Source organism: Chaetodon auriga, chromosome 1 (genome assembly GCF_051107435.1).
Source record: "Chaetodon auriga isolate fChaAug3 chromosome 1, fChaAug3.hap1, whole genome shotgun sequence".
NCBI classification, from domain to species: domain Eukaryota; kingdom Metazoa; phylum Chordata; class Actinopteri; order Chaetodontiformes; family Chaetodontidae; genus Chaetodon; species Chaetodon auriga.
In genome coordinates this window covers 23,532,962-23,553,058 of record NC_135074.1, presented here as the reverse complement: position 1 = coordinate 23,553,058, position 20,097 = coordinate 23,532,962, and the positions used below count along the sequence as shown (strand labels likewise).

The 20,097-nt window shown below is 39.5% G+C and overlaps 1 protein-coding gene across 1 annotated transcript in view; it reads left to right on the top strand.

Moving 5' to 3' along the window:
- LOC143320687 (protein diaphanous homolog 3-like) overlaps positions 1 to 20,097 on the top strand; it is a 161,931-nt gene that overhangs the window by 40,340 nt on the left and 101,494 nt on the right. Inside the window, exons 13-18 of the mRNA XM_076730545.1 lie at positions 1,406 to 1,524; positions 1,620 to 1,684; positions 4,245 to 4,349; positions 6,045 to 6,353; positions 8,156 to 8,270; positions 16,204 to 16,212. Coding sequence (XP_076586660.1) covers positions 1,406 to 1,524; positions 1,620 to 1,684; positions 4,245 to 4,349; positions 6,045 to 6,353; positions 8,156 to 8,270; positions 16,204 to 16,212 — 722 coding nt within the window. The remainder of the gene's footprint in view (positions 1 to 1,405; positions 1,525 to 1,619; positions 1,685 to 4,244; positions 4,350 to 6,044; positions 6,354 to 8,155; positions 8,271 to 16,203; positions 16,213 to 20,097) is intronic.

The following is a 20,097-nucleotide window of genomic DNA, read 5'->3' as shown; positions in this document are numbered from 1 at the left end:
ATGATGTGTGATGATAAATGCGATAATTATAAAAATGTCTAGATTGTTCGCATGGATGATGGCATACTTTTACTTTTTTTATTTTCATACATGGCGTAGCTCTACAGACTACAGACTTTTTTTTTTTTTTTTTTCAAGAATACATTTGCTTTCTTCTGTCTTTTCTCAAGCTGTTCCATACTCTTGAATCATTAATTTTCACGATTGGCACATAAAACATCATATCTGTATGTGATCCTATGAATGCATTGCATCTCTTGTCACTCATTGGTGTACTGATCTTTAGTTATTTATTTCTGGGTGTTCTTGATGTCAAGAACATATAGTTCCCTGTTACGCAGGGGTCCCAAAGTCACAGGGTAATGAAAGGAATGCCAGAGGCTTGACTGACAACATGCCTTATTCCATTTGATTGTTAATATTTTTGTCTTCATTCAAACAATGGTTCCATCGCGCATCGTTCATCTTTAAAATCATACACATGGTATTCATCATGTCAGATCCAGTCACAGCATAGGATTATAGGACAGCATTTGGAAAGGTGGAAGGCACTATCTCTTCTTTATCGCTGTTCATTACTCTCAAAGTATTCGTTAATGATTTGCTATAGAAGGTATTTGGGCTGTCAGTGACATTGTTGTAAGATAATGAGCACATCAAACAGACTCTTTCCCTTTTACTTGCAGTGGCACTGTGGCTCCCAGCCTTGTGTGTCAGCTGTTGCTGCATTATAATATCTCCTCTCCTTCTTATTGCCACATGCCCTGTGATCATTGCATTCAACAGAGCCATTAGAAACTGTTTAACTACAATTACTCCGAACTGCTAATAGGCTGGTATGCATTCCCCATTGTTCAGTGTCATCAAAATAGTTCTTTCATTGAGATCTAAGTGTTGTATAAATGGGGAAATTCAAGTTTTAGTTTTTGTAAAGACAGAAAAGGACCTGTAACTTGTGCGACATTAGTGTGTGCCTCATGTCTGACATATTCAGTCCCAAGAATCAAAGAAAGTTAGACTTTTTTTAATCGTTAATTTCAGTCTACATCTTGAAAAAAATGGATCGTTATTGATACATAAACAACTAACCTGTAAGTAAAAAATGCTTTTATTTGCTATATTTTTGTCTGTCTTCTGTAGCCCTACTCACAGCCTCAATAGCCTTCTATTGGGCAGTGACTTTGATTTGTTGAACAGATATAACTGTAGAAGTTACTGGGCTATGACTCTTAGACAGTCCTGTTCCTCTCACAGCTGAATCTGTCCAGATAGTAGCTCTTGTACAAATGCATATGCACAACGGATTGAAATTATGAAATTCGATAAGTTGATGTATGTTTTTGCATCTCTGTCTTTTTCTCATTGTCTCTCTTGGCTTTATTTTCTCACTCATCTTGACTCTCAGGCCACAGTACTTCAAGATCATTGATGAGTGCGTGTCTCAAATCGTGCTCCACCGAAGTGGCACTGACCCCGACTTCAGTTACCGCAAGCGCCTAGATGTGGACTTCAGCCACCTCTTGGGTAAGTCACACACCTCTGACAGTTTGTTTTCATTACAGATATTTCAGTAAAACATAAATGAGTTTCATTGTGCTTTTTTTTTGTTTTGTTTTCAGAGGTGTGTGTTGATAAAGCTCGAATTGATGAGTATGAACAAAGAGCTTCAGAACTGGCACAGAAGGTAAGTATTAAAAAACTTTTCATCCCACTATATATCCACCACACTACCCAGACCCACTAAGGCATACTTACATTCATTCTAATTTGTTCTATAAAATGACATCTGTTTAGATAATTAAACATTAAAGATCCCCTCCTCTCCAACATGTGTTTTTCTTATATTTATGTCCCCTAAAATGTCTGACACTTGTCCTTGACACCAATGTGCATGTCCTTGACACCAATATGCAAATACCACTGCTGCCAATGAACCTCTTCCAAGGTAAAATTGGTCAGTCAAGGTAGTCAGAAATTACACATAATATGAAAATCTCAGCCAGATGGAACATATTTTTCTGCAAACTTTGATTAGACCTCTGTCATATAATTACATAAAAACAATGTGACGATGTGAACACACTGCACCATTGTAGCAGTTATATGTTTCACAACCACTAACGTTGTGTCGACTGCCAGTTGCAAACTAACAAGCTAGCAAACATTATGAACAAATGAGAACTACACTTACTATTCTGACATGTGTGCTAGTTGCTGATTTGGTACACAACAGACTCCTCCTCATCTGAATCTCTCTGATGTTTCCGCTTGTGGTCGCCATCTTGGTGGTCACAAGTTTTTCACCAGTTCACCTAGTGCAAGCAGCAGTGGAGGCTGTGATTCATAGATCTATTTTTTTTTTTTTTATGTTGGAAAGCCTTGTTAATCAAAATATCAATCATAGCAGAGTATTTTTACATGAGGAGAACTGTAACATTGTGAAGCCAACATAACACTGACAATTTCTTAGGGCTTATAGAAGAAGAAGAAGAAGAATCAGGGGGAGACATTCCCCTTTATTGTCACACACACATGCACACAGCACACGGAGGTGAAATTTGACTTCCGCTTTTGACCCATCCTGGTCGTCCTTCCTCCGCGGCAGACCCATCTTCGCCGTCACCATTGGTCAGGTGGTGATCTTCTTGCATGTTTTTAGTGGGGGTATATTTTACGGAGGATACCCCAGGTGAACACGGGGAGAACATGCAAACTCCACACAGAAAGGCCCTCCTCGAGCAGCAGGCACCGAAGCATGGTGGAGGACACACCCAGTGCCCGCAGCGAGATTCGAACCCGGGACCTTCTTGCTGTGAGGCGACAGTGTTGCCACTGTGCCACCGTGCATCTCAGCAGTTAATTCAGAGCCAACTATACTGTAAATGTGCAGTCATCACTTGGCAGAAAATGACATCAATTTGAAAAGCTCTCTGATTGTTTTCCAAGAACGGAAAAGAGATGTCTTTTGAAAGTGAGCATGAGCATGAGACTGATTGCCTTATAATGCTCAATCCCTGATGATGTAGAAAAACTTGTTCTTCCCATATATATATTTAGATAAAGGGTGGGGAACCTTTTCCTGTCGAGGGCCATTTTGATTTTTTATAACGTCCTTCAAGGGCTACACTCAGGCCACTCAGATACAGCAATTATATCAGGGTGGCATACTAAATTCATGAATTCATATATCACACTAACCTCTGCGATGACTGGAACTGCTTCTCTTTGGTGAGGCATCTCTCAGATGGTAAGGATGCAACTCAGTCAGTCTGTGGCAGAACCTGGTCTTTCCCAGAGTCAGTTTTGAAGAGAGCTGCTCGCAGTTGTAGGTTGTTGCTCTGCAGCTCAGCAGTTTGGTGTTGTAGGTTGTCAGGCACAGTACATCAGCTGGCTCCACATTAAAAGGTGAAGCAAATATGTTTGCTTTTCATGTCCTGAAACCTCCCTTCAAATCCCTGGAGGACCACCAGCATATTCAGACATCATAGCTGGCTTTTGTTCTTGCAATGCAGAAAAATGTGTTATCTCTTACCAGTTGCACTTGCCACAACTTCCATTTTGCTTCTGATGATTTCACATTTGAAAGCAGAGAGCTGAGAAGCTGGCTGGAGCTTGAGGTTCAGCTCTGAGAGGTACTTATTAATGTCCACCATGAAGGCCACATCACACAGACACTTGCTGTCACTGAGTTTCCTTCACAAGCTCTCCTTCTGAGTGAGGTTTCAGCTTCTTAGCGATTAGCTCGGTCACCACAAAACTTGCCTGCATAACGTTCCAATTTGGATGCAGTCTTCATTGTATCATATGTCCTTTATTGGTGAAAAAAGTAGTAGCTTCATTGTTTTTATGACTGGCCTCACAGGCCGGATCAAACAGTCTCTTCAGGCCAGAGGTTCCCCACCCCTGCTATAGATGAATAATAAAATGTGAAATGTGTGAGGTCAAATGGATTGGCTGCTGTGATAGCAGCAGGGGTAGCAGCAGGTTGCAGATCCTGATTAGAAGGTTGGACTCACTGATTGGCATGTGTGTATGGCGCTTAATGAATGGGTGTTTGACAAAAGGTTAAAATTCAATCAGTAAATGAAGGTAATCAAGGTGAAATAAATGTTGATTACGTAGATAATTATGCCATTAGACATAAACGATTTTAACAAATGCTGCTTATGTTAATTCCTAGTTACATTAATTCAGTATCAGTGTGTGCTTGTGTGATTAATTTGGATATGTGTTTCTCTTTTCAGTTTGACGAGGAGTTTCTTGGCAGGCAGGAGGCACAAACTCAACTGGTTAAGTGTGAAGAAAAGATAGCTGAGCTCCAAGCAGAACTACAGGCCTTCAGGTCCCAGGTACATGACCTGTACATTTTGTTTTCACTATCACTTTTTGTAAATTGTGTCAATTCTTTAGGAGACGTCAGAAAATACTACCTTTGATTACTCCGCACAACTCCCTTAATTTATCTTAGAATGATTCAACTTTCTGTTCTTACTTTCTATTATGAGATGTTCTTTTTATTTTGGGGTGCTGGGTGTGGATGGGGTGGGGGTTTTTATCCACTGGAGCCTGCAGTTTGGTTTGACATGGAGGCTGCTCCACTGGCTAGCTGACACTAAGTCTAATGAGAACACTGACCATTTCAGATTCTCTGATCTTTATCCCATAAGAGGAAATTGTTCTAAAAGCAATTTATTCTGACAACCCTCTTCAACCTCACTACTAGGCCACTCCTCAACCCCCCCTTCCCCCCCCAAACACTCCAGAGAATTGCTCCCACGCCCCGGCACTGTAAGATAACTACACACTCAGAAAGGAGAAGAGAACTTCCTTTTTTATTTTCCTGATAATTTTTCAATTTCAGAGAGCAAACACAGAATGAATACTCAAATAGTAACCTGGTTCAAATGACGATGGTACATTTAGCCAGAGTCGGTACATACACACACTTTGTCTCACTGTCTGTGGCTGTGGTAGTGTAAATCTTACCAACACACGCACCCACACTTGTTAATTCAGCAAAGGTGTTCTTCCCCCTCTAGAGTGCCAGAGTATGGGCCCAGGGTTGACCTTTAGTGTGTGTCTTTAATCTAAAACTGGTGCATGGATCAATAAGTCATTTGCTCTGTATGATACAATTTACGAAGCTTTGTAGCTCCGGTTATAACATTTGATTTTTAGCTTTGGAAAAAAAACAAATTATTGCGGCTATGTGGGTATCTGAACAGAATCTGGATGTTTTATGAGCATTTGGCCTCTGCTGGATGGTTGAGAGAGCATGCCTCCGTTATTTGTAGCAGTGGTGTTACAGAAGAAAGCATACTGAACTACACATTTAGCAGATGGTCTCGTTCATCTGCTACCATTTTTTCTGACCAGTTTCAGTTGTTTTCTTTTTTTCCTTGAAATGTAAATTCTATAATTATTTAATTTATCTGGGAAAGTGTTTCTTGAGCACGACACTGTAAAAAATCCCCAATGAGTAAAAGGCAGAATGTTCTGCAATTGAGTATATTCAGCAGAATTAAGCAAAGAAAATCTGCTGATGAAGTTGGCAAAAATCACCTAAGAACCTTTGTTTGTTGAAGCTAGAATAATAAAAACAAAAAGCTGCCGCTGCAAAAATATTATGCGACTTGTTTAACTTCATAAATGCTGTGAAAAGACAATTTATTTACCCTTAAATTGTTCTCTTGGTCCTTGGAACTAGATAATTTGTCAGTTAATTCAACAATTAGATTAAAGTTATAAAAGTGGTTCACACTTCTGCCCAAATAAAGAAATATGAAGAAGTTGATACTGCAGTGACAAGGTTTTTGGATCTTGGCATTATTTCAAAGCAGTTTGGGGTTTAAAAAAATATGATGATGGCTTTGCATTATGTTTTTATTCATTATCTGTTCAGGGCTACTCAATGTGGCTTCTTTGTTCTCGGCATTTACACTAATTGGCAACGTTGTTGTTATGAAGCCATTTCATTAATTTTAGGCTACCATCTTTATTCTTGATGGAATAATTGTCCTGAGTTCTTCTCCCCCCCTTTCCAGTTTGGAGCTGTACCTGTGGGTCTCTCCTCTGCCCATGTTGGACAGGCATTCCCATCTGGGCCTCCACCTCCTGCTCCAGCACCTGGGGTGCCAGCTCCTCCTCCTCCACCTCCTCCGCCTCCGTTACCTGGCTGTCCTGCCCCACCTCCTCCACCTGGAGTGCCTCCTCCATTTGGTGCCCCTCCTCCACCCCCTCTAGGATTTGGGGGCATTCTAGGCTCCCCAACCCAACATGCTCTGCCTTATGGCCTCAGGCCTAAGAAAGACTTCAAGCCTGAGACCTCCATGAAGCGCCTCAACTGGTCCAAGGTGAAATACTGCAAAAGTGTTTTACACAGCCAACTCTTTTGGAATCGGGCTTGTAACCACCCCCATTTTCATACATGTGGGTGACATAATATAGGAAAAACGTCTCAGTACAATACGGTCTAATGGACTACTAACTAAAGCCTCAAAAATAATGTTGAGTTGAATCAACAACTCACTGACAAAGTCACAAATTTAGGATTTATTCCTACAAAATGTCAGTATATTGGATTTGTAGAGGTGTATCTTCTAACTGATAAGCGGCAGCATTCTGGACTGGATTGATCTACAGTATAAAGAGATATATTAGAGATGTTCGCCAACTTTGCTGGATTATGATTAACTGAAAGTTTGGGACACGAAACTTAAAATTGAGGCCAGATATTTATAGTGCCCCCCTTCTCTGCTCTTTGTTCCTTTCTTTCCTGATGTTCATTGGCAGCACCTGAACAGTGCAGATGTTTTCCTAAGAATTAAACAACAACTTTCGACCACTGTGCCAAGCCAGCAATAGTTGAAAATAACAGATGATCAGATGCTATTGTCAGAGCAGCCTTAGCCTTTACAGATGTTGTTCCCTGCAGAGCAGTATTAGTTCACATCCAAGTGATATTAGTTTGTGGTTTGATTAATAATTTAATCTCAGATGAACATCAGTACAGGTGTTCAGCAAACTAAACCATATGCTTGGAATTTCAAGTGAACCTTTTAGTGGGACATGAGGAGGACTTATGGCACAGCTGTATGAGAACCTCACATATGGTTATGTTTGGGACAAAACTGTTCTGAAACTTCAATAAAAAGATTTCAAACTTCCTACTCCCAATTGCTGAGTGGCTCAGACAGTTTTAAAGAGTGGCCACTAAACATTTTAATGATTGGAGCTCAGTGATAAAACCATTTTTACAGACAGGGAGACCCTCAACAACCCAGCAGCAGCAACGTCTTGTTGTCACCGTATGCATCTGGCAGATATAGGGCCACCTGGACATCCTATTAGCGTCACATTTCACCTGACTCCGGTGGTCCAAGTGAATTTAATATTCATGAACATTTCAACCTCACTGGTCCGTCAAATCCCTCAAACAATATATAGGTTTCCTAGCTCCTGTTGCCCTGTCTAAGCTTGGTGCTGCCAGTGACAACTCTCATTTTGATATGAGGTGCAAAAATTTGAAAAACAGCCCCTTCACATAACAGGAAGTGTTCATTTGGAAAATACAGCTTAACGCATTGCATTGAATTTGAAGAAATTTGTATTTTTTGAATCCCAAGGTGATGTGTTGTGTTGTGTGTGTGCGTGTGTGTTTCTACCATATTATCCTGATTGCCAGTAATCTGATACATAGAATTAAAAACAAAAAGATTACACTAGATTCTTTCTTATTGTCAGCTGTTGATCAGGATAATCTGGAACATGGTAAATGATAAAGATTTGCCAAAAGAAAGCAATGGACTTGGTTCCTTTGTATGCAGACCAAAAAGTATTCAGACCAAAGATATACAGTATTGTGTTACAGTAAACTGAACATAGGTACTGTGCAACTGGTTAACGAGAATAGAAATCCAAAACGTGATTTTAATTGGTAGTTGTAACATATGCAGTAATTACTTTGGGCACTGACAGGACTTTTCTGCAGCAGGTCCATGTGGTATAGTCTTTTGTAGCTTTATCATGTGACTAATAACTGATTAGAATGATGTATTTTTCTTACATTTTATTTTACAGATTACAGTGGCTACAGAGGGAAATGTCAGAGCCATGTATTAAGTAAATGTGCTGAACTGCGGATGTGTGTTTTCAGATTCGTCCCCAGGAAATGTCAGAGGGCTGTTTCTGGGTGCGGGCTGATGAGGACCAATACGCAAAACCAGAATTACTCAGCAGAGTTGCTCTCACTTTTTGTTCACAGCGAACAGGTCAGACTCTCACTCTATTTTTTCTATACATATTTATTTAATTTCCATCCACGTGACCTCTGCACTTGTATTCTGAGACAGCTTCGTTGCCATTAACAGACAGGTGTTTTAACTTAATATTGCATGATTTATTTCTTTGTTTGTATCCTCTTGTAGCCTTTACATCCGTCTCCCTGTCCCAGCTTTCTGGGTCCTGATTGTGGCACTACGTATCAAATTTTCAGTGTGGTGTTAGGGAGGAACATGGCAGTGTGTCTCAGTTGAGCTGGAGTGGTAAAACGAAGAAGAATAATGCGAATGCCGTTCTGTTTTTGTGTTGTGAATGTGGGCTTGCAGACATCTGTGCTTGAGAGTAATTGGCAATGTGTCTTCATTGAGGAGGGATTGCATGACAAAGACACAAGCAAGTTTGAGTGCCTGTACCAACCCTCAAGGCCACAAGCAGTTTGCTTCTTTATCTCTTTCAGTGAATGGACAGTGAGATGCGCATGACAGAAGTCATCCCTTATTCTATAGAGTTCAATTTGGTCCAATTTTCACTGCTTTTTCAAATGTAGGTAGAGGTCTGTAAACGCTAAATTAACTAGAATGCTGATTTATTTTCCATGCCTCATTTATTTCAAGTTTCCTTGGCCAGTACCATCCCTAATGTGTTATTCTAGTGCAGTGGTGGGAGATATGGATCAAAATAGTGTTACCACAGCACTACATCAATCAATTGAGTAAAATTCAGTCAAACACAAGAACTATGAACAGTGTACTGAAGGCTTTAGCTAGCTTAGGTAATGCTCACCAATATGGGGTGCTGGGTCAGGACACAGAGGCTGGCTTTTGGTTTATAGAACTTTACTGAGGCATCTGGTACATAGACACAGTTATTCACAGTCTTATCCATATGCCTGCCACATCGTAATGTTTGTGTGGTTATGTGGTCTAAACAGAAGAATAAAACTCATTATGAATAGGGTTAAACAAGAAATACAAGCCCAAATTAGCAATTAAAGAATAAACATAAAGATGAAGCATCTAACTCTCAGTAGTTAGCAGCAAGCGAAACCATACGCATAAACAGAAGGAATCTCTCATCCAGCAATTAGTATGTGGTTTAATTACTGAATTTTACAAGGCTCTCGAGCTATAGCTGATATTAGCATTGGTAACCACCAAGTAACAACGATGGGCGGGCAGAACAGCACAAACAATCTCCTTTGCATCAACATAACCACACAGCAGAGAGTTGACAAGTACTTATACTTTTTAGTGATTTATGCCCACAATAGGTACGGTTTACTTGGTTGAAGTCCTTTTACAGGGATCGGCTGTGTTTGCTATGCAGCATGTGCATTTCCTGAGCCTGCCTGGGCAGGGCTTGCTATGGTGATTAAGTGGCTCGTCAAATAGCACACTACGAGAACCTTCTCTACAAAACACAATATCTTTACATCTGTAACGTTATCCATAATGCATTTACAGTGTATGGGGAAATGCTACACAATAATATGGAAATAATTCCAGCTCTATTTTAATACACTCCACATGTAGTGATGTTTTAATATGATCTATAACATATCAGTTAGCAGTCAGCAGTCCCCATGGTTGTCTTGCTATTTTGGATTTTGGTGGGCTTTTTTGACCGTTCCTGGTGGTAATGTTGCGCAGTAAGACACCGTACAGTTACGTCCTCACACATTAGTATGGCAGGCAAGATCTGGAATATTCATGAACAAGGTTGTTGGAATGATTAAAGCTGGAGCAGGAGGTAGCAAGAGATGTTATCAGTCTTGTCCTCTTCTGTGCTTGGTCTATTAGTCCCTCCTCTGATGATTTATTCACATGTCTTGTGTTTTCTTTCTTGTCTTGTCACTGACTCTGCTAGCTTACGCCAATTTGAATTATTCATCCAGGCGTTATCTACCTGTCACAACTCTATGCCGCTCCTCTCAAGGCACACAAGACCCCCCTACACACAAGAACACCCTTGTTACCTACACTCAAGGCATTGAATAATGGAGGCAGATCTAAATGGCAAACAGGCAGACAGACAGTCAAGCAGATGTTCTCTGGAGAGGGCAGAGGAAGGATGTCCATCAGCAGACAATTGTACTTTCCTGTTCTGCATGAACGTGGCTTTTCTCTTTCTGCTTCTGGATAATGACCCATAGTCTGCACACATTCACACACACAGCGTTTTATTTTGCCGTAATCATGAAACACACTTCGCATCATATGAAGAGGCACTCGAAAGCACAGCTGCTCTGCATGCAGTATGCCGGCCGCCTGGTTTGTAACTGCTCACGGGTAATGCATTTGAGATTTGGTGAGAAAGGCATGGAGCATTTGACTAAATCAAACCTTTCTCATGGTTTAAGTCCTTTCTCTTAGTTGGGTTTCCTGCCTGTTTTTTCGCATCCCTGTGGAGGTTGTCGGAGCGGCATGACTGATGGGTTGAGCTGTCGGACCCAGTTGCCACTGCTGCTGTGTGTCAGCGAGTGTACGTGTGTGCATACATGTGTGTGGGCTTGTCTTATTATTAACACAGCCATGTAGCATCATGTTTCATCTCACTTAAGAGCAGCAGCATCTGGATCGACATTAAACATTAAAAAGGACACAGTTTGATGCAGTATTCACTCCCTTTTTCTTTATTAAATATTCATTTACATCCCTTGAAACTTCCTTTTTCTTTCGTGATGTTTGTGGATCTTGCTGTTATTTTCCAAGAGAATCCATCCCATCCTGTACACAAACTGCAGAATTTGGATGGGGACTTGGAACAGTTTGCTTGGAGACCGTCAGTGTTGGATTTTTTGGCAGACCTCAACTTAATCAAGTGTAAATAAAAAGTGATTACAGTGATTGTTTTTTTTTGTTATTATTGAAAGTATTAAAATAAGGCTTACACATTCAGCCAGGATTTATATTACTGAATCTGGAAGAGTAAAACACATTTTTGTTTGACTGAGCAGACATTATATTCACAGCGGTAATATCCTTCATGCCTCCTCTGTTTATCTATTCAGAGTGGGATGTGGTTTTTGGCAAAGGGTCAGGGCCACTTTAACACATGTCAGTGCGCAAATTGCAATGAATGGGTGTTCTTACTTTTGAGCGAGCAGGTCAGAGCGAACAAAATTAAATAAGACCATGCTGAATAATATGAGTTGATTTCTGTGCTCCTCTCTCAAGTCTTTGCTTATTAGCGGCAAACCTTTTATACAAATGTCCTGTCCTAAACAATAAAAGTTAATGGAGCCTTTCAATTTGGGACAAAACAGTGAGAGGATGCTGCTCTGTAATGTCTTTAAGGTTATGTCTTTAGACTAATAGAGCATCAAGCACAGGAGAGGTGACAGGAGAGGTAAAAAGAAGAAACTTACTGTCCAATGGCCTTTATAAAATACGTGTTTGCCTGTGCACGTTGATTTCTCATTAATTCTCTTTGCTTTCCTTCATTCACACCATCACACATTACTTCCACGCAGGCAGGGTATCTTTTCTTTGACAAACTATTTTGTGAGGTTGTTCTTTACTTGTCTCTTCATAATCTTCTTCCCAGATCTGTCAGGTTATAACAACTCATGTGGAAAATCGGTTCCTTTTATTGACTCGGCCCAAACAACACTTAATTACTGGGCCTGCAAAGAGCAGCACAGATCAGTTGATTTCTTCTGTGAATTGCTTTTCAAGTCCATCATAAAATGAAAAGTCGCACTAAAATTCAGACTTTTTGTTCTGACACGTTCTTTATGGTAGTATTATTTCTGGCACCTTAAACTAAGAAGAGATATTCGAATACAGACTGAGAGACTCTGTTCTGTTAAGCAGCCATGGCCAACTAAATATTATCTACTAAAGCTATTTATTCTAAACAGGAATCCTGAAGAAATTGTATAATGATCACTCCTTTCTCTTTGCAGCCTCGTATATTGGCTCTATTTTGACTAAATACGTTTACCTCCAGGCTTGACTGTACCTCAAATTAGCTACTTACACCTCAACCTGATGAGCATCAAGCACTTCTACATCCGTTGAGGGCAACAGCCTTATTAGTCGGGAGATGAAGCAGGGTCCAAAATGAACTTTTTGGTCTATCTGCCAATGGCTGATAAACTAAAATGAATTAACGGCCAAAATATTTTTCAATCATCCATAAACCTGCAGCTTGTGACGATGTGATGATTTGCAGTGCATTCAGTGCCCCCCCCCCCCCTGCTGTGCTGCTTTTCTTTTTCTGCAATTGAGTGGTCATTTTCACAATTGAATTTTTTTGTACAATTTGAATATATATTAGGATTTAGAATATTCTTTGACAGCCCTACTGTATAAAACTAATAGACAAACATGAAAGCTGCTAAAGTTGTAATAAAAAAGCACAGATATTCATGTACAAAGTAACACATGCACACAAACATAACTAAGTATACATGCTGCAGGGGAGACAGGGAACATATATCAAGTTTAATTGTGACTTGCTATCGTAAATCAATCTGGTGGTCATAAAGGGGCTACGTTGCTGCAGAAAAATGATGTTGATTTCCTATTTCCTTACTCAATAAAAGCAATGTCATTCTGCCTGTGTTCTTAATTATGATGCCTGTGTACAAACAAACCAGTTGTTTGGCCAGTTAAGGTCACTCAAGTGCTTTTTTCATTAATAAAACACGCAAACACGCTGCATCAGGCATAGACGTGATATAGGTTTGCCAGAAAAAATACAGTCGGTGGCTACTACCACTGGACAAACTTGGTTTGTCTTCCATTTAACCAATATTCATCTCAAGATTTTACAGCTCTCGGGGATGACTTTGGAGGCCAAGCCAAAATCTGAATTCATTATAGAGATGATTATGATTTGAAATTTTACAGATATCCATTGCCCCAGCGAATGAATCTGGTTGACATTTTCAGTTTTTATATCTTATATCTTAGGTCTAATATCTTGACTATAAGATGGATTGATGTGAAAATTGGTTACAGACATTTATGGTCACCATGGGATCAATTGTAATAATCTCCTGACCTTTCTTCTAGCACCATCATGAGGTCAAAGTAGAGTATGTCTAATACTTTTTGTGACACTTCTAGCTGTTATAAACTAGCTGTGATCACTGATGCGGTCAGAGGTTCGACAGACTTGAACCTTTCAACCCACAGAGGTCAGTGCAGAGATGCTTGCCTTCCATATAAGACCTAGCATGGGGTTGCTTTTAAATACTCCCTGAACTGGAAGCTAAGACAGGGAAGACTAGCCCTCCCCCTCTTTTGTATCACTTTCCACTTCTTCTTCCCTGTGTGCTCTCGTACAACACAGCTGCTGTTCCACGAGAGTCTTGCATGCAGGCGGACAGCTTGCTTTGTGTAAGATGAAGCAGCTGTAGACTAGTGTCTGTTTCCTCATAAGTTCACAAAATAATAAAACTTTCCATCAAAGCATGAGAAGTAGGAGGTGTGGAGTGAGTCTGTGCATAGTGGAGGGAATGTCAGAAACTCAGCCAGCCCCCTCAACATTTCTCGTGCTAACGTTTCTAGCCGAGCCATTTCAGTCAAACTGAGAGGAAGAGTTTTGAAGATTTTTTTTTTTCCCTCTCAAGAGGTAGACAGACATTTTAAGTTCTTGAGGCAAAGAAAATAGGTTTAATAGAACCACCAGTACCACTGTTGATGCTGCTGCCACTGCTTATGCTCCTGGAATAGTGGTCTTATGACCATTCAGGCTATCTTTTATAGCCACTTACCAAGGCAGGACATGTAGACTTTACAGGGCTCCACACTGCCATCATTTACTCGCGGTTTACTACCATCTGTGGAGACAGTGTGATTTTTATAAATTGCAAATATGCGCCCTTTTTTCATCATTGTATTTCATGTGAAACACCACAAGGAGTGTTTTCAACTCGTAATGGTTAAGTGCTACAGCGCCCCTTTTAAAAAGTCATGGAATATGACTTTTTCTTAAAGCACTACTTCACTTTGTGACTTTTTCCTTTAATAGCACATCATTATTTTTGTAAATTGTCTATTTATTACCAAAGCATTTCTCAGAATACATGTCGATTTAAGAGCTGCTCCTAAATTTTGTGTTGGACTGCCTAAAATTTTCTTTTGGGAGCACCAGTGCTTCCAGGGGACAAGGTTAGTCTGGAGCCCTGTTTTATAAATGGGATTTTGTCCTGGGGGATCCTCATGTACAGTTCCTCAATAAATCCTAACACCTATATTCATTATAGCATCGACTGGTCTTGCCATTAAATAACTATCCTAACATAACAATCTTTCCCTGTTCTTATTCTCTGCTCTCCCTGTGACGGCCTGGTCAGTTCATGCCATTACAACTCCAGGCACGCAGTCTTATTTCTTCTTGCTGGCTTACTGAGATGTTAGTGAGATGTAGTTGAAAGATTGTATTATCTTATTTCATCTGCTATGGAGCAATTTTTCCAGAAACATGAATGATGCGACTTATAAACTTTTACATAAATGGCTGTTTCATGCAATATTTATGTGGTATTGTTTATTCCATTTCCTCACAGACATGGGCAAAATTACAACCACCACCAAGTGCTGATATAATAATATTAATGATAACAGTAAACTTTATTTATTTAGTAACTTTTAAAGTGCTTTACATTTCAAATAAAATAAAAACAGGAAACTAAATAAATGTAAATGAAAGTTTCATAAGAAAAAAAACTGTTGAAGTTGTGTTTTGTTGGTAAAAGAGGAGGTCTTATATGACAGAAGTCGTTCACATAGCTTTCAGGTTGAATATGAATACAAAGGGGTTAACTAAAGTTGATTATTATATCCACCAGTGAGAATTATTTCATTGTGATTATGAATTAAGCATAGCTAATGATGCTTCAGTGTCTGCCCCTGAACTCTGAGCTAATATGTTCCCTTGACATCTGAAGGCTTTAATTGCAGGCTTTGTGGTTTCTGTCTCATATCTTGAGCATGGAGCCTGCATGGGTAGAGAGGAATCCTTCTCAGAGCTTCATCATAGAACTTCAAAAGAGACAGAGCTGAAAGTGGCATAAGCTGCAGCACTATTTAATTCATTCCAACAAATTGTCTGCTGACCCATGTAGTGAGTAACAGTGAAGTGCCTGCAAGAATCAGCATTTTTATGGTAATGTATAAAACTTATGTGATGGCACACATACCAAACGGGGCTTGTGCTGTTTTATTGAAGTGTTTTTCAAGAAAAACACATGAGGACTTGGGCAGTGACTTTATTTTTGTTGGAAATATTCACACACGCATCAAAGAATTTGAAGTCACTTAGAAAATTGTTTTACGTGTTTGAAGCTTGTGAATTATTTTTTCCTTACACAAGTTTTTGCTGCAATCACTGGTGTGAATGTGGGTCCAAACGCTTGTATTCAAAATGTGACAGACAAGATCTGTACATAGGCAAGCCGGTATGCTAATGCTTGCAATGAGAGAGAACTGAATCTCTGACCTGTGTTATATGATGTGATCATGAGACTGTCAGCATTGACTATTAATGTCGCTGGTGACTGAAATCATGCATTACTGCCAGAACATTAAAACTATTTCCATAAATTGACGGGTCTTGACATTCTATAATTCTCTGTGATTCTGAGAAATTTGAACTCTCTTCTGTTCCCACTTTTGCCAAGTCTGTTATTGTGAAGTTCAAAACAGTGATACTTTGTCTGGTAATACTTACAGAATCCCTCTATGGACCATAACATCAATTTATATTTAGTGCAATGGTTTGAGTTGTCTCTCTGCTGACAATGATGCTGTCTGAAATATTGCTTGCTTCAAACATCACTAACCAGCTTTTCTTCTTTCTCGTTTGCTCTGTCTCTGTTTCTCTTCCCCTTTCTCCTCGTTTTTGCTTTTTTTTTTTTCTTGCAACTTCTTCTTGGCTGCATGACCTGCCTTCACGTTTGCGCCGGAACAGAAAACAAAGGTTAGTATTTTTGGCTTTCACCAATTAGTTGCTTGTTCTTCTCAATTTATGGTTTCAGTTTTAGTTGTTTCCACACTTAATCCAGATTCATATTTCATATTTTGTGAAACTGCAGATAAATCAGACATTAAAGGTTTTTTATTTAGCTCTTAAGGACGTATCGCCTCTTTTGGTAGTTGAATATGATTATTAAATTATAGATTTGAAGGGCATACTGTAGAAAGTAAATGCCAACACATTAGGACACAGTTTGAAACAACCACAGTCCTGGGACTGAAAGTGAATGAGGAAAATAAAACAAAACGGTCACTGAAGTGACATTTTAGAAAATAAAGAATTATTTGCATGAATAGAAGAATGGAGAGGAAACTCTACCCTCAGAAGGACCCGGCTGAGCCGTCTGACTGGAGGACGGTTCTTGACCACAAAGCACATTGATTCAATTCACCTCCCGCTTTATTTTTTGGTGGTGCAATGCCATGACTTCTTCTGCTTGCTCTGTTTCAAAGGAGCACGACCATTCTTCCTGTCAGCTCCGACCTTGAGCCAGAGTATCTCCGGTGCATATGAGAATGCGTGGTACATAGGGTACATAGGACTGCATTTCACACAGCAGTTCAAAGCTTTGTGTCTTCCACATTTGACCTGACGCTGCTTTCTTTCTTTTAGTAATGAGTGTGGAGTCTGTCTTTCGATTTTGCGCTTTTAATATGAAGCTCAGGACTGTCAGTTTTTTACTGAAAAGTTGATTGTGTTGATGGCCTTGCTGTCAGCTCTTACAGTAAAAATGTCAGTAACAACTGTAATTTGTTTCCCTACTATTTGTTTAATTTTATCATCTTCATACTCATGGCCATATGTGTTTTCAGATGTTTATGGCGTGACTTTAAAGTGAAGGCCAGAGTAGTTGGAGTTCCTCATTGATAAACATTTATCAGATCTCATTTCTCCAGTGTGTGAATACTCAGGCAAAACTATGCAATTGGTAACGTGTTGTGTTCAACATTGACCATGACCATGATTCATTTCAGCCATGAACCTCTTCACGTTGTTTGTTTTACTTACGTAGTTGTCTTGATTTAATTGGCAATGATCTTTCTATCCTGGTGTCCGAACTTGTGAACAAAGAACTATATGTGTAACGTCATATGATTCATTGGCTACGTTTACTTGGACACTAATAATGCAATTATGGTCAATAATGTGATTAAGAAATTACTCTGATTAAGGTGTTTACATGATTTGGCAGTTCTTTGAACGTTTACATGCTACTTGCTGTTGTGTCGGTGCCAAGTTATACTTCCATTATCAACGAAAAGGGCGAAGAAGAAGACGAAAAAGACGAGGGCAACTTTTCTGCAACATGTTTGAGAAAATCCCCATTGCGATGTTTTCGTCCATCAAGGAAACGCATTATGTGCATGTCCTTCAGAACTTTGCTGCCCAAATGCTGTTTTTTCAGTCCCGCTGCCATCTTTCATGTGATGTTTATGATGTGCGTCACTTCCTGTACATGCGCAGTGTGATCAGAGGGAAAGAAATGCGTTTAAGATGTATACAGTCCTTCATAATGTAAGTAAAGGCACAGTACTCCAGGTATCTTAATGCCATTAAGCTTTAACTGATTATGGGCTTAATCGCATTAACATAATCGAAGTATGGTGTTTACATAGGCTCCACCATACTCACATTAAGCTCCTAAACGTATTATAATCGCAGTATTAACGTCCATGTAAACGTAGCCATTGATTGATTGATAATTCTTGAGCCAGACTGTTCTGTATTTTTTCAATATTCATCAGTCCAGATTAGCATTTTAACTTTAAGCTACCAATGGTTGCCAGCATTCATCGTGCCGTACTAGTAAGAAAAAGTGTCACAGTAATTAACAGTAATTATCTGTAATATCATTGAACTAATGATTTCTTTGGAATCCGCACAGTTTTAATGAAAACACAAGGGAGAAAAAGAGACACCGCTTCTTTTTTCTCAGCCTTTTCTCTTATTGGAACAGAAAAGAAGAAAAAAGGGAGACACAAGCAAGCAAATGTAGTAGTGAGTGGACGCCCAGAGAGAATGCTGACAGCTCTCAGAACTTACAGCAGTTTCTGTGATTTCACAGATAGCCTCTGGAGAAGCTCTTTTGGATCATCAGTGTCAATAGATAGAGATAAAACATGCATAGCAGGGCTTTCCTGTGGGTGTTTGCCAGAAGAGAGGGTGAAAATCACAGGATGTTTTAGAGACACTGGCAGGTGGGAATTGAGGGATATTTGGAACTTGTCTACCTTGATAGTGTTTTTCTAATGTCATGTCTGGTAGTTTGTATTTATTCAGTTCTACCACCAGTGAGGATACTTTCTTTAAGTTTCACATTAAGGGGCACCAGTGGAAACAAACCAGTGCTGCCTCTCTCTCATTCTGCCTGTCTTTGTTCAGTTTTTGTTCTTGAATGTAAATAATAAAAACGCAGCTCTCTGGCTGCTTAAGTTACTTGATAAGCTATATCAGGCTTTAGCTACACAAAGAATGTATGTTAGGATAAATTCATTGGCTGTTTTTTTCCATTCATGGGACTTGGTCATAGTAAACATAACATAATCAGCATTATCCTTTAAATAAACAGTGTACCACTACACTGCTTATTCTATATTCTATATAACCAATATATCTTATGTATCTTCCATAACATCTCTCATTTTCAACAGGTATCTTAATGGTCATTGGTATTAATTGGTATCTTACCTCTGAAACAAAAATATAAGGCTTTTACTGTGTATTAGGTTTAAAAGGCAATTGAATTTGACCTTGCAATTATCGTTCTTGCTGTGTATTGCATCATTTAATTGTTACAGTATCTTTCCCACAATGTGGGGGAAGACTGTGCATTAATCCCACTGTTGGCAGTTCGATCCCTGGCTCCCCCCCGTCCATATGTTGAAGTCACCTTTAGCAAGACTCTGAAACATACACTGAGTTGCTCCCAATGGGCAGACCCCTTGCATGGCAGCTGAAATGAGAGGTTAAATTGCAAAGTGCTGTATAAATTAGGGATGTGCGTGATTAGCTGAGTAGTCAATTAAACATTACTCTCCTCATCAGCACCAGATATACGAGTCTGTCATACTTATCATTACAGTGGAAACTGCTTTTCGTGATCTCGGTTCTAATAATCTACCAGTTATGGATCAAAAAGTTTGGGACAGAATGATTCCTGTACAAAAAATACATTTATAATAATCAAGTAGTCATGAGGATGGTGCTGCATGCACATTGAAATCATGACAGGGAAAACAAAGTCATCAAGGCAGAAATGGCTATAAATGCAACGTACAAATTGCTAGAGGGTTCATTGAGCTGTTTCGATGTAGGTGTCGCAACAAACAATATTTTTAGCATAGCTTGCTACAGACTGCTAAAAGGAGCATTTGCATTTTGCCAAATGTCCACTTACCACCAGTGGCTCTGGCGGTGTCTGACCTCATAGTGAAAGGGCGACATAAATGACACAACAGGCAAGTAAATGTTATTTGAGGAGGTTGACTTGTCGTGTGCTCTATCCATCAGAGCAGGGGAGCTTTTCTGATTGTGCAGTTCCCATAATGCAGGGTGTGCAACGCATTTCAATGCAATACTTTCTATGGATAATGCTTTTCTTTATAGATTAATTTGTGCTCAGTGCTGACTATTTTCTGGGTGATTTCTTACTTTCAGACTAATCAAGTTTAAATTAATATAAATGTAGTCCATTTACCATCAATTGAACATCATCTGGGTTATATTTTCTGTTTAAACAAGTGATCTCAGGCATTATAATCTGAAATTGTAACACTGTATAGTGAAATCATATTTATGAGAATGGTACAGGGTGGTGATGGAAAGTTT